General features: G+C 49.2%; 2 protein-coding genes across 3 annotated transcripts in view; both read right to left on the minus strand.

Annotated features, from left to right (window-relative positions):
• Positions 1-750: 750 nt before the first annotated feature.
• On the minus strand, positions 751-3,683 carry RPL37A (ribosomal protein L37a). Its single transcript, XM_033065423.2, has 4 exons — positions 3,586-3,683; positions 2,571-2,699; positions 1,562-1,644; positions 751-900 (listed from the first exon to the last, which is right to left on the minus strand). The coding sequence occupies exons 1-4, from the start codon at positions 3,586-3,588 to the stop codon at positions 837-839; spliced, it is 279 nt and encodes a 92-aa protein (XP_032921314.1). The 5' UTR covers positions 3,589-3,683; the 3' UTR covers positions 751-836.
• Positions 3,684-7,200: 3,517 nt separating this feature from the next.
• SMARCAL1 (SWI/SNF related, matrix associated, actin dependent regulator of chromatin, subfamily a like 1) overlaps positions 7,201-12,251 on the minus strand; it is a 37,683-nt gene continuing 32,632 nt past the window's right edge. For both annotated transcript variants that reach the window (XM_033064950.1, XM_033064951.2), the window contains exons 14-17: positions 11,435-11,617; positions 10,916-11,016; positions 9,300-9,396; positions 7,201-8,926 (exon numbers count right to left, since the gene is read on the minus strand). In XM_033064950.1, the coding sequence (XP_032920841.1) occupies positions 8,729-8,926; positions 9,300-9,396; positions 10,916-11,016; positions 11,435-11,617 (579 nt within the window). In that variant the 3' untranslated portion in view covers positions 7,201-8,728. The remainder of the gene's footprint in view (positions 8,927-9,299; positions 9,397-10,915; positions 11,017-11,434; positions 11,618-12,251) is intronic.

The following is a 12,251-nucleotide window of genomic DNA, read 5'->3' on the forward strand; positions in this document are numbered from 1 at the left end:
AGTCTTCTCACTGGGTCCATGGGTGGTGGTATTTTCCTTCTTTTTTCCTTTCCTATACTTTTATACTTTAATGTTGTTATTTCTATAGCTAACCAAAACCGCTACATTACCTCTGTTCCACTGCTGCCAAGTAATTCTAAAATAAGCCTGCCATCCGAGTCCTAGAGCCCATGGAGGGCTCCCTGCTGAAGCAGGGCTATGTCCAAAGGAGGCTGTGACACTGTGGGAAGCTTACACTGGAGCAGGCCCCTGGCAGGACCTGTTCCCTCTAGAGAGGAGTCCATGCTGGAGCAGGTCTCCTGGCAGGACTTGTGATGCCATGGGGGACCATGCTGGAGCAGAGAAGTGAGAGGAGCCCTTCCCCTGAGGGAGATGGAGCAGCAGAGTCATCATGTGATGGACTCAGCCCCCATTCCTCATCCCCCTGCTGGGGAGGGCAAGAAAATCAAGAGTAAAGTTGAGCCTGGGAAGAAGGGACGGGTGATTGGAATTAACATTTGGTTTTATTTCTCATTATCCTATTCTGATACAACTGGTAATAAATTTAACTGGTTTCCCCCAGTCGGGTCTGTTTTGCCCATGACAGTAGTTGGTGAGAGATCTCTCCCTGCATTTATCTCAGCCCACAGACCTTTCTATTTTCTCTCCCATGTCCAGTAGAGGAAGGCAGTGATGGGGCAGCTTTGGTGGGTACCTGGCACTCACCACACATGACAGGACTTTGTTCACAAAAGACAAACAAGATTCCACTCCATCATCATCCTTTTATTAATAAAAGGACAGATCTTGACAGTGCAGAAAAAAGGATGTTTCACAAGGAGAACAGGAAGTAACTTCTACTGGTCTTTCAGTTCCTTCAGTCTTCTGATGGCAGATTTGACTGTCACTGCAGAGGTGGTACTGGAGGAAGAAGCAGAGTCATTTGCATGTGGCAGAACAACTGTGCTGGTGTTATTTATTTTTGAGAAAGCACTAATAATTTCAAATTGTTATCATCTGATTGCACTGTCAAACAGGATCTAACTCCACTTTTATTTTCCTGACAACAGAGCGTAGGCCTTGGTCCATGAAGCACATGGAACTTCACAAGCTGCATCCCTACCCAAATGTCCCAGTCATGCAGCGACCACGAGCACCAATGCGTGGGCTCAGATCCCTCACGACTGCTACGCGTGGGGCAAGAGTGTCTTCTACAGAATTGTGGGGGAAGGAGAGCCAAGAATGGGAGTAAACAACAGCACCCTCACAACAGAGGTTATTATAATTCAGGCTTTTTGCTTTTACAACAAAAGGAAAACGTGACAATAACCTTCCTTAGAATAAATCTGGCTTTGCCTATTGCAAAGAATAGCAGTCAAATTGACTTTGATCCACAGCAGTTGAATTTCAATAGCACAGGCAACTGCCCCCACCACTATCAAAAGACTACTTAAGATCTACAAAAAAATCTACTTAATAGTTAGTAGATTAAAAAAAAAAAAAAAAGATAAAAAGTCAAAAGCTGTATTAGGCCTCAGCTATGTGACAATAAATGCTGACTGGAGCGTCTTCATTTCCTTACTTGTAAGTCCAAGCACCACCAGCAACTGTCTTCATGCAGGATCCACAATGCCAGATACCCACAGCCTTCCTCTTCATTTTGGTCTGGAACAGAAGAAAAAAGGAGGAAAAAAAAAGTCACTCTCCATCAGCTGAAAAAGCCAAACAAGAAACTTCAGCACCACACGACAGCACTCCTATAAGCCAAGTTAAGAAACGGACAGACAATCCCTCTACTCAAATTCTGCAGACACTTCTGAAACTGTTCCTTTCAGATATGAACTGGGTCATTTCTGAAGGCATCATCCAAACTCCAGCTTATTTTGAAGGAGAAAAATAGTAAGGAGTTACCTGGGTCATAACAACTAATATTCTCACCTGGTTTGGTGCTCATGCAACATCACTATTCCCAAGACTCCTGGGGCAAGCCCAGCTTAAATTTCTAGACACTTTAAATAAAGATTCCTACTCTACAGATAACAACAAAAAAAAAGTTTCTGCAAAGCATAAGCTGATTGGCCTTTCAAACTGTCAAAAACTAGATTTAACAGCAAATTTTAATTATTACACACAGAGCTAAGATTACTTCCTATCAGAAATTCTGCCCCATAGAGAGTCATACAGCACACAAAAGTAAGCAACTGCCATCAGAAGTTAAAGTGGGAAAAGCAAGCTGTTCCTCCTCCAGGTATGCTGTAAAAAGTTACTGAAGGGAAAAAAAAAGCCCAAGTTAAGGTTTAATTATCAAGGTAACAAATGTGAAGCTTTAGCTCTGTCAGGTCCATTTTATTAATTATGTAAAACATATAATATGGCAACATTGCTCACTCTTTTGCATCACAAATAATGTTTGTTTACATTTAGCTACTACTAAACATTCACGTGAAATGGACAGGAGTCCTAAGTTTGCTATACACTGTTTTGGAACTAGGCACATTTCTCTTCAGTACAAGAATTACTGAAGAATCAAATCACCTTTTTAGCACAATGTGATTTTTAAAGGCTTTTGGGAGGGGAAGCAGCTCTCTCACCTTGCCACAGAAGGAGCAGGTATACTTGGCATGCTGGCTGATTTCAATCTTCTTCACCATTTTCCTAAGGGATGCCCCGTAACGGGTCCCATATTTACCCACGATCCCGACCTTCTTGGTGCGCTTGGCCTGTCGGGAGGCAAACCAGAATGAGCTTCAGCTCTAGAGAGATAGCGTTCTCCTCACTGCTCCCCTCTCCCCACATGGCAGCTGGGTGCTGAGCACCCTAAAGCCGGGCTGGGAAAACTGAGTATTCACAGCGCCAGGGAATGGGTCAGGCTGGAAGGGACCACAGCGGTCACGGGTCCCAACCTCCCTGCCCAAGGAGGATCACTCAGAGCACACGGCACAGGACTGCACCCAGACGGTTCCTGAGGATCTCCACTGCCGGACACGACACGCCACACCCTCTCTGTGCAGCCCATTCCAGTGCTCGGTCGCTGCACACAAAGGACGTTCTTCTACTGCTTGGCACCACCGAGAAGAGCCTGGCTCCTGCCTCTTGACAGGCCCCTTTAGATACTTGTACACAATTTCAACTACTTGATTATATGAGATCCCTTCTCAATCGCCCCTTCCGAGGCTGAACAGGCCCATCTCCTTCAGCCTGCGCTCATGAGAGCTGTTCCAGTCCCCCAGTGCTGCTCGCTGCCCTCCCCTGGATCACTAGCGATGAAATGCCGCCGGGCCGGCGCTGCTACAGCAGCCCAGCAGCAGTGCCGGGCACTTCGGGCAGCAGTGCGGCCAGGGCCGAGCACAGCCCCGTCCGCCCCGGGGCCGCCGGCTGCGGCACGGAGCGCTGCAGCCGCTCTGCGCCCTCACCCAGGCCGCCTCCCCCCGGCCTCTCGCCCGCACCGAGCCGCTGTCGCAGCGCAGCGCGGAGCCGGGGCCGGCTCGGGGACGCGGCGCATCCTCGGTCCCGGCTCCCCGCGGCCCGCGGGCTCAGCGCGGCGGCCCCGACGCGGATGGCGGCGGATGGCGGCAGAAAGCGCCGGCCGGGCTCGGCCTCACTCACCATCTTCCGCCGGCGCCGACACGGAGAGGGAGCGGCAGCGCGCAGGCGCGACGGAAGTGACACGGCTGGGCGGGACGCGGGTGTGCAGTGCCCGGACACGGCCCAGCCCCGACCCACAGCCTGTGCTGCTCAGAGAGCGGGTGTGCAGGACCCGGACACGGCCCAGCTCCGACCCACAGCCTGTGCTGCTCGGAGAGCGGGTGTGCAGTGCCCGGACACGGCCCAGCCCCAAAACACAGCCTGTGCTGCTCGGAGAGCGGGTGTGCAGCGCCCGGACACGGCCCAGCCCCGAAACACAGCCTGTGCTGCTCGGAGAGCGGGTGTGCAGGACCCGGACACGGCCCAGCCCCGACCCACAGCCTGTGCTGCTCGGAGAGCGGGTGTGCAGTGCCCGGACACGGCCCAGCCCCAAAACACAGCCTGTGCTGCTCGGAGAGCGGGTGTGCAGGAGCCGGACACGGCCCAGCCCCGACCCACAGCCTGTGCTGCTCGGAGAGCGGGTGTGCAGTGCCCGGACACGGCCCAGCCCCAAAACACAGCCTGTGCTGCTCGGAGAGCGGGTGTGCAGCGCCCGGACACGGCCCAGCCCCGAAACACAGCCTGTGCTGCTCGGAGAGCGGGTGTGCAGGACCCGGACACGGCCCAGCCCCGACCCACAGCCTGTGCTGCTCGGAGAGCGGGTGTGCAGTGCCCGGACACGGCCCAGCCCCAAAACACAGCCTGTGCTGCTCGGAGAGCGGGTGTGCAGGAGCCGGACACGGCCCAGCCCCGACCCACAGCCTGTGCTGCTCGGAGAGCGGGTGTGCAGTGCCCGGACACGGCCCAGCCCCTAAACACAGCCTGTGCTGCTCGGAGAGCGGGTGTGCAGCGCCCGGACACGGCCCAGCCCCGAAACACAGCCTGTGCTGCTCGGAGAGCGGGTGTGCAGCGCCCGGACACGGCCCGGCCCCGAAACACAGCCTGTGCTGCTCAGAGAGCGGGTGTGCAGCGCCCGGACACGGCCCAGCCCCAAAACACAGCCTGTGCTGCTCGGAGAGCGGGTGTGCAGCGCCCGGACACGGCCCGGCCCCGAAACACAGCCTGTGCTGCTCAGAGAGCGGGTGTGCAGGACCCGGACACGGCCCGGCCCCAAAACACAGCCTGTGCTGCTCGGAGAGCGGGTGTGCAGTGCCCGGACACGGCCCAGCCCCGACCCACAGCCTGTGCTGCTCGGAGAGCGGGTGTGCAGTGCCCGGACACGGCCCAGCCCCAAAACACAGCCTGTGCTGCTCGGAGAGCGGGTGTGCAGTGCCCGGACACGGCCCAGCCCCGAAACACAGCCTGTGCTGCTCAGAGAGCGGGTGTGCAGGACCCGGACACGGCCCAGCCCCGAAACACAGCCTGTGCTGCTCGGAGAGCGGGTGGAGGCTCCCTCGCTGGGGACACTTGCGGGCCGTCCGGGTGCAGTGCCGTGCCCTGTGCTCCGCGATGGCCCTGCTGGAGCAGGGAGCTTGGACCAGATGAACACCGCGGGCCCTTCCAGCCTGACCCATCCTGTGCGGTGCATGAGCGCCAGCACCGACGGGGCTCACATTGCTGGGTTTCCAGCGAGGAGGGCACAGCACTAAAGGAGAAGGGGCAGTTCCATTCACTCACCTCGTTTTTAACGAGAATAAGCAGCAGCTAGATGTCAAAACAGGGATAGAAAATGTGACCAGAACTGCAGAAGAGTAAATAATAATAAATATATTAAAATTCAGTGAGGATAAATTCTTATCATAACACATACCGGCCCTAAACCATGAGGTTTCAAGACTTTTGGCATCAGGTCAGGTTAAGGCAACTTCTATATTTCCTTGGGGTTACCCAGTGCTGAAACCACACTGCAGAGGTGATTCCCAGCACCAGAACACAGAGGGAAAAACACGGGTGCTACCGAGCTATAATGCTTGTAAGGGGATTAGCAACCCATTAACCTCCATTTAAAAATGCAATCCAGTTAGCCTGAGAGCTTTTGGATGTGCAGAGCCAGCTAAGGCTCATCCCCTCCTGCTCAGGGGGTTTCCCATTCCACCTAGAGAAACCATCCCCAGGTAATTGTTGCAGGTTATTTTCCTGCATACCTACTCTGGCTGCCTCAACCACTGACAGCACTCCACTTGCAGTCTGTTTAGTTAGGAGGGAATCGAGTGTACCCAGCCACTGTTACTTTCCCCAGCTGGGGTCTGTACTTTAAGAGATGCTCATGGACAGATGTCACATCCCCTCTTGGTTCTTGCTCTGAGGGTTTGAACACTGACATTTTTAATTCCCTCTGTCATGCTAGGCTCCTCATTCCCTGATCATCCCTGCAAGCTCTTCTGGGAGCTGGTGGGCCAGAGCAATGTTTGAGATGAGGGCTCAGCAAGGCTTTAGGCAATGGTATTTATTTATATCTCCCACAGCTGAATCAAAATTTCATTTGATATATCCTACGAATATATCTGCCCTTTTCAGATCCTCGTCACAATGATGACTCACAGGATACAGCTTTGATACCAACGTATTAGAAAACAGAAAAGAAAAAGTAAGTTCCTTTGGCTGCTTAGTGATGATATGGTTAAAAAAAATATAAATTGTCAGCCAACACATCCAGAGAATCTACTGCTCTTCTCTGCTCTGTATCTACAGAGCTCAGGTTTACTGTGACAGTACAGCACGTGGTCATATCCATCGTGTACCAGTGTCACAGACAGCTCTGGCAACAACCAAACCCAGCCTCTCTGGGTGACAGCCTTTCCCAGCACTGCCAAAGCAAACACACATTTCCAAGGCACTGAGAAGGACACAGACAGGCCGGACAGTCCACCCCCTTGAACTCTTCAGCTCACAAAACCAGCCAGCCTGGGGCACACAGAACACTTAGCTGGAACTGCTCCAGCTTTTTGTTGAGGTGTTTTAATCTGTTGTGCTTTTGGCATCCTTGAAAACGCCTTTCTCCAACACGGGTGGGAGCACTGATGCAGGTGTACAAGCAGGTGTCCAGCCACAGTAAGATGCTCCAAGATCCAGTAAGATGGGTCCTTCCCTTTCCTCTACTGGTTTTAGATAACACCAGAAAGACACAGCTCTATTGTCTTTGGCCAGCAGGCACACGAGGCCCCAGGAGTGCTGCATGTTCCTGAGCCAGCTGTGGGTCTCACTGGCATCCTGCACACTGCCTTGTGGAGGTTCTTGAGAGCAAGCCTTGGAGATCCTGCTGCCAGCTGCCAGCCACCTCTCACCATATTCACGGTAGACTAATGGTGCCATTGGGATAAAGCCTGCAGTCTCTCCAAACCCTTGAAATAATAGCATTTTCCTGCAAGGTTCTTCTCCCCTTTTTCATGTAGTAAGGATAAAGTGAATCTCAGGTGTATTTGAAAAACTTCTGTATCTGTGCAGCAAACCAGCTGAGATTTTATGGGTCCTAACATAGGGAAGGTATACCTAGCATTCTTCTAGCAGGGCTGGGATTTACCAACATATGGGCAAGATTAATCAAGTCAATAAGAAGCAGAATTCTCCAAGGGTACTCTCAGTATATCTTAGAAAAGTACTGTTTTGAAATAGCTGTAGCTTTACAAAGAACAGAACTACTTCTACAGGAGACAGCAATATGGGTACACAAATAATACCTTTTGTATTTTTTTTTTAGTCAGCAGACAGCAACATTTCATATCCCTTACTCAGAACAACCCACTTTGCCAGTAGAAAGATCACTCATCCTACAGACAGATTAAATACTCTGTGTTCAAGATGACAGACATTTAAAAATGTCAAAAAGTGTGTCTTCATCACCTGGCCAGCTGTTGAAGTAAGAGCAGTGATGGTTAACACCCTCAGACCCAGAGATAAAGCATTTCCTCCAGATGCCCAGTCACAACACCCCTTGCTACTGCTCACACCCCAAAGCACCATCTGCAGTCATGAATGAAAAGCAGTTCTTCACCCAGCACAATTGTACATACAGCCTGTGGGGCATTTCCATGACGACACCAGCTGAAAATGGAACAATCAAACCCTTCAATGCAGGAAAAAAATACCTAATGTTATCAGGCTGATCTTACAGCACAAGCATTTTTCTCCTCTGCCTTGCAAGAGAAGTATTTTTGTCAGTGTCTGGTATCTGCACAGAGCCAAGCACATCACCTCCACAGCACATTAGCTGCTAGCCTCCAGGAGCCTTCAGTTTGCCGCCTTTTCTACAGATTACAGCTAACCTCTCAGCTAACTGAGAGGTGGAATGCTAAAATAGAGAAACTACTAACAGCTTGGGAATTACAAGAGCACTTAGAACAACTTTTTATTTAAACAGTTCAGTCCAGAATCAGTTTCTTACAGAACAAGAGCAAAAGTTTGCCTGTGTCCCCTTCTCCTCATTCACCTGTAGAAATCAGTCAAGTCTTGAAGAAAACACACCCACCCACACACTCCACCTCAGGGGGTCAGGGTTAATCCCTGGCACTCAGCACAAGCTTCACCTTCCACTGACAGAAGAAGCACATGCCAGGGAGCAGGTGCTAATATTCAACACGAGGCCAGAAATGAGTGTGCAGAGGCAGACATGTGCACACCTACTGGCACTCAAGGTGGTAATTTCCTCTTTTCCCTCCTCTTCCCCACCTGAACAAAACATCAACATCTCTTTGGATCTCTTCTCCTCATAGCCAAACAGAATACCCAAGAGCCAGTCTGTGACTGATCCAAGTAATGGCCAAATTTGCCAGTGAGCAAACTCCTAGAAATACAGACTTTAGAAATGGAAAACATTGTTAAAAGCACTCTGCAGCTGCTGATGAATTGGTTTTCTCAAGAGTTCTGCCTTGGGGACAGACAACCATTATCTGCTTTTAAACAAAACAACTGTGGAAGCTGACATGTTGAAACACAGCAGAATGATACTTGCCCATGTCCATTCAGTCATCACCAAAATCAGGACTGCAAACCCTGCAGGCTGCCAGATGTCTGCTGCACATCTGTCACACTGCCTTCTCATCCTTTGAGATGAAACATGCCAGAGATGAAGAAAACTTCAAGTCTTTTATTTCCAAAAACTCAAAAAATAATACATGATTGTTTTTGGTTTTTCTTTTTTTTAATAAAAAAAATATCTCTTAGCTGCCATCTCTTTAGCTGTCGCTATTTACACATCCTCAATACGCCGCTTTTTTTTGGGACTCACTGAACATGTCTCTGCTTCTCTGTCTTGCAAGGCACTTCCAGAGTCAAACTCACAGCCAGCATCAGCTGCCTCCAAAAACAAAATATCATCAGCATCATCTCTGCTCTCAGAGAAAGTCTTCTGGAAAAGGTCGTAGATTGTCTTCTGCTTTGGATCTGTCTGAGGAAACAGAACAGAACAGGGTCTACATCTATATTGTCATGTAAAACACTGAGCAAAATCAGACACTCCCCTTACACAGTGCACATGTGTGTGCAGATCATACTGTACATCACACAGCTGTATCTCATACATATATATTCAAAGGCATATATATGACATGGATGCTCACAGATCTCCTTGCAAGTAGCAGGCTTGGAAAATCTGTGGAGAGTCCAAGCCAAGGCATGGCTCCTGGGAGGAGTTGAACAATCTGGTCTGCAGCATTAAAGGCAGAACAGGTGTAAGGTCACCTGTGCCAATCTAGATGTACACAAGCTAAAGCCCATTCAGCCTCTCCCAGGGACCAGCAATATTCTTTCAGGTCAATTACCTTAGGACAGTAATTAGTTGACTCAGCTGTTTCGGAGAAATTGGTTTCTGAAAGACCAGCTTCACCCAGCACTTTGATCTTCTCCTGAATCATTGGCCTAGGAGTGACAAATAGATATTACTGAAAGGAAAAAAATCAAGGACACTGCTTCATTTACTATGTGTATATTAAAAAAGGATATAAAAGGGGTATAAAGATGGCTTTTCTACCAAACTTTGTTGGTTTCTTTACCTGTACTGCTCTTGGTTATAATCACTGTATGCTGTCTTGAGATATCAATCAATTAAATTGGTAACAATTAGAGGATTTTGGGCTATAAACATTTGGAGAACACATATGTCCAATAGAGAAACAAGCTGATTGAGGCAACACCAATGGTATTAAGTCAGACCAAGAAGATGCAGCTAAAAGGGGCTCCTAGTAGCCTGTGTACTCAGTCTCCAAGGCAAGCAATGGTAAACCCCCAATAACACATGCATCAGCATTTCAAGGGTAACTCCCAATATACAGCAGGAGGAAGAATCCATCAAGCCCAAGAGGCTGAGAGCTCCTGGCCACACCTGCACACTGGACACTGAAAGATGCCAAGGCCATGGCACAATTAATGCATTTACCAAATAACCTCATCCTCTTGTTCTTTTTCTTGCCTTTAAAAAGATGCCAGTGTCCTTTTGAGAGCCATATTTCTTCCCCATTAAGCACTAATGACTGCACAGACAGCATTTCACAAATAAAGGCAGAATTACTGTCATTAACTTTCCATGAAATTTGGGTGATGCATCAGTTTCCAGATCCTTGCATTGTAGGGTTATAATTACTTGCCATCATGATATTCTGGGAACTGCACAAGTTCACTTAGTTCATTCATTCCTTTAAACAAGGTAATAAAGATGTAATTTTGGACTTTAAATGAAGCAGCTGGTGGATAATTTCTTTTCATCATTTGCAGGTCAGGTCCCTTGCAGCACTAAAGATTCCTCAGATTCTGCCCACCCCCAGATGTCAAAGGACTAATGTCCACTGGTAACTCTCACTGCAGCCAAAAAGCTTCATACCACAAGTATCCAGAGGTGGGCCAATAGCCCCTTTGGAATCTATCTGAAGGGTTCACTGAAGAGCAAGAGGAAGGGAGTCCTCCTCCACAGCTCACTGAAGAGCAAGAGGAACTGCAGTCCTCCCTGTCCAAGCACACAGCAATCGGATTGCTCCTCAGAACTGATCTACAATATACTGAACAATCTCCAGTGTCTGCTGACTTTGTTTGAAAGTCTCAGCACTTTACAGTACCCTAGCACAGGAATGTTCTGGGCTGTTATCTAAGATAATCCCACCTCCTTACACAGAGACTGCAAAGGTTTTAGATGCATCAGCTCTCCCAGAATTTCTCTTAAGAGCCCTTTCTTTGTCAGGTAACTACTTTTATTCCTCTTGCTTGTCAGCCACTCAATCATGCCCACTGCAGCCAGGCCATGTCACCAGCTTGCAGCAGCCCTGGCATGTATTGATCCTCCCTTCACAGGCCGTGGGAACCAGCACTGTCATTAACCCTCACACCACTTATGTGCAAACAGTGGAAACAGTGTTAGGAGAACCAAAGTGTCCTTCTCACTTCTTACCATAAGTAGTCATCTGCTGTGCCTTTAGCCACCAGGTAGTGAACATTAACAGAGCTGGTCTGTCCAATTCGGTGTGCCCGATCTTCTGCTTGGATCAAAATCTTAACGTAAAAACATGACAAATAAAAAGTGAAAACTGCAGCATCTGAGAAACAGTGTAAGCACCAGAGAACAGATCTCATTTCTTCTGCTTAGTAAATCCTTCTTGTTTGGATCCTGTCTAAACCTGCATTCTCAAACAGACTAAGCCAGGAAGTAGTCTGGTATACCAGGTTCCCAACAGGCACTGAACAGTTTTCCAAAGTGAGGGTCAGTTTCCCTTTTGTGCCACCTTCCCCTGCCAGCAAGCTGTGCAAACCAGCCTCACAGGTTCAAGCCCAGGTACCTGTGGTTGCAGAGCCAGCAGACATCAGAAAGAGACAAGCCCTAGAGAAACTTGCCTGCCTGTTACATCTCATAATCAGCAACATTTCTGCTCTCCAGGGAACATCCAACCCCTGTCCCCTCCAGGACACTTACCCCTGGGTTCCAGAAGAGCTCTGCAAACACCACCAGATCTGCAGCAGACAGTGTCAGGCCCATGTTTGCAGCAGTGAGGGAAAGGACAGCCACAGCCTGCTTCTCTGAGAACTGGAACTTCTGGCACAGAGACTGCCGCTCAGCTGAAGATGTGGAGCCGTCGATGCGAATGTGCTCAATGTGCTGTGAAAAGGCAGAAGATGCTGTTGAGAGACCTGGTGTCCCCTTTCTTGAATGCTCCTTCCATGTTTTAGTGGATCCCATGTCCAGTGCTGCCACTGAGCAAAGTCACCAGTGCCACTGTGGGTTATAGTCTGGAATGTTATCCTAAACCATTCTTCACGCTGCCCCAGCATGACCCAGCATGCTTTAGGAGCATCCATGGAAATCTCACATGGAAAGTTAAGAAAAACAAGAGAAGTCAAGAGAAATGATTGGCAGGTCTGTCAAGTCTCCCTACAGTATCTTAGTTCAAAAATGTAAGAGCACCACAGAGATAAAGGCAGGCAGGGATGGTGGGCTTGGGTCTCATTCTCCCTCTGAGGAAAGCCTGGAGAACAGTGGCCACACAGGGTAACACTCCTCCAAGAGTTCACAAGCTCCAGGGCAGACAGTGGAATTAAAGAACATTAGATACAATAAAAGCCATTCAGCTAGTACAAAGTGCATGCTGTGAGGCATTCACCATGACAGCTCAGCTCCCTTGGTGAAGGGCACACTCAGAAGCACAGCACGTAGAAATCATCTCTGTCACTAACTGTCCTAAACTATCTGACCAGCCGTAAATCCAGGGGCTGTTCAACAGCTTTGAAGTTGG

The sequence above is a fragment of the Catharus ustulatus genome, chromosome 7 (assembly GCF_009819885.2).
Source record: "Catharus ustulatus isolate bCatUst1 chromosome 7, bCatUst1.pri.v2, whole genome shotgun sequence".
Taxonomy (NCBI): Eukaryota; Metazoa; Chordata; class Aves; order Passeriformes; family Turdidae; genus Catharus; species Catharus ustulatus.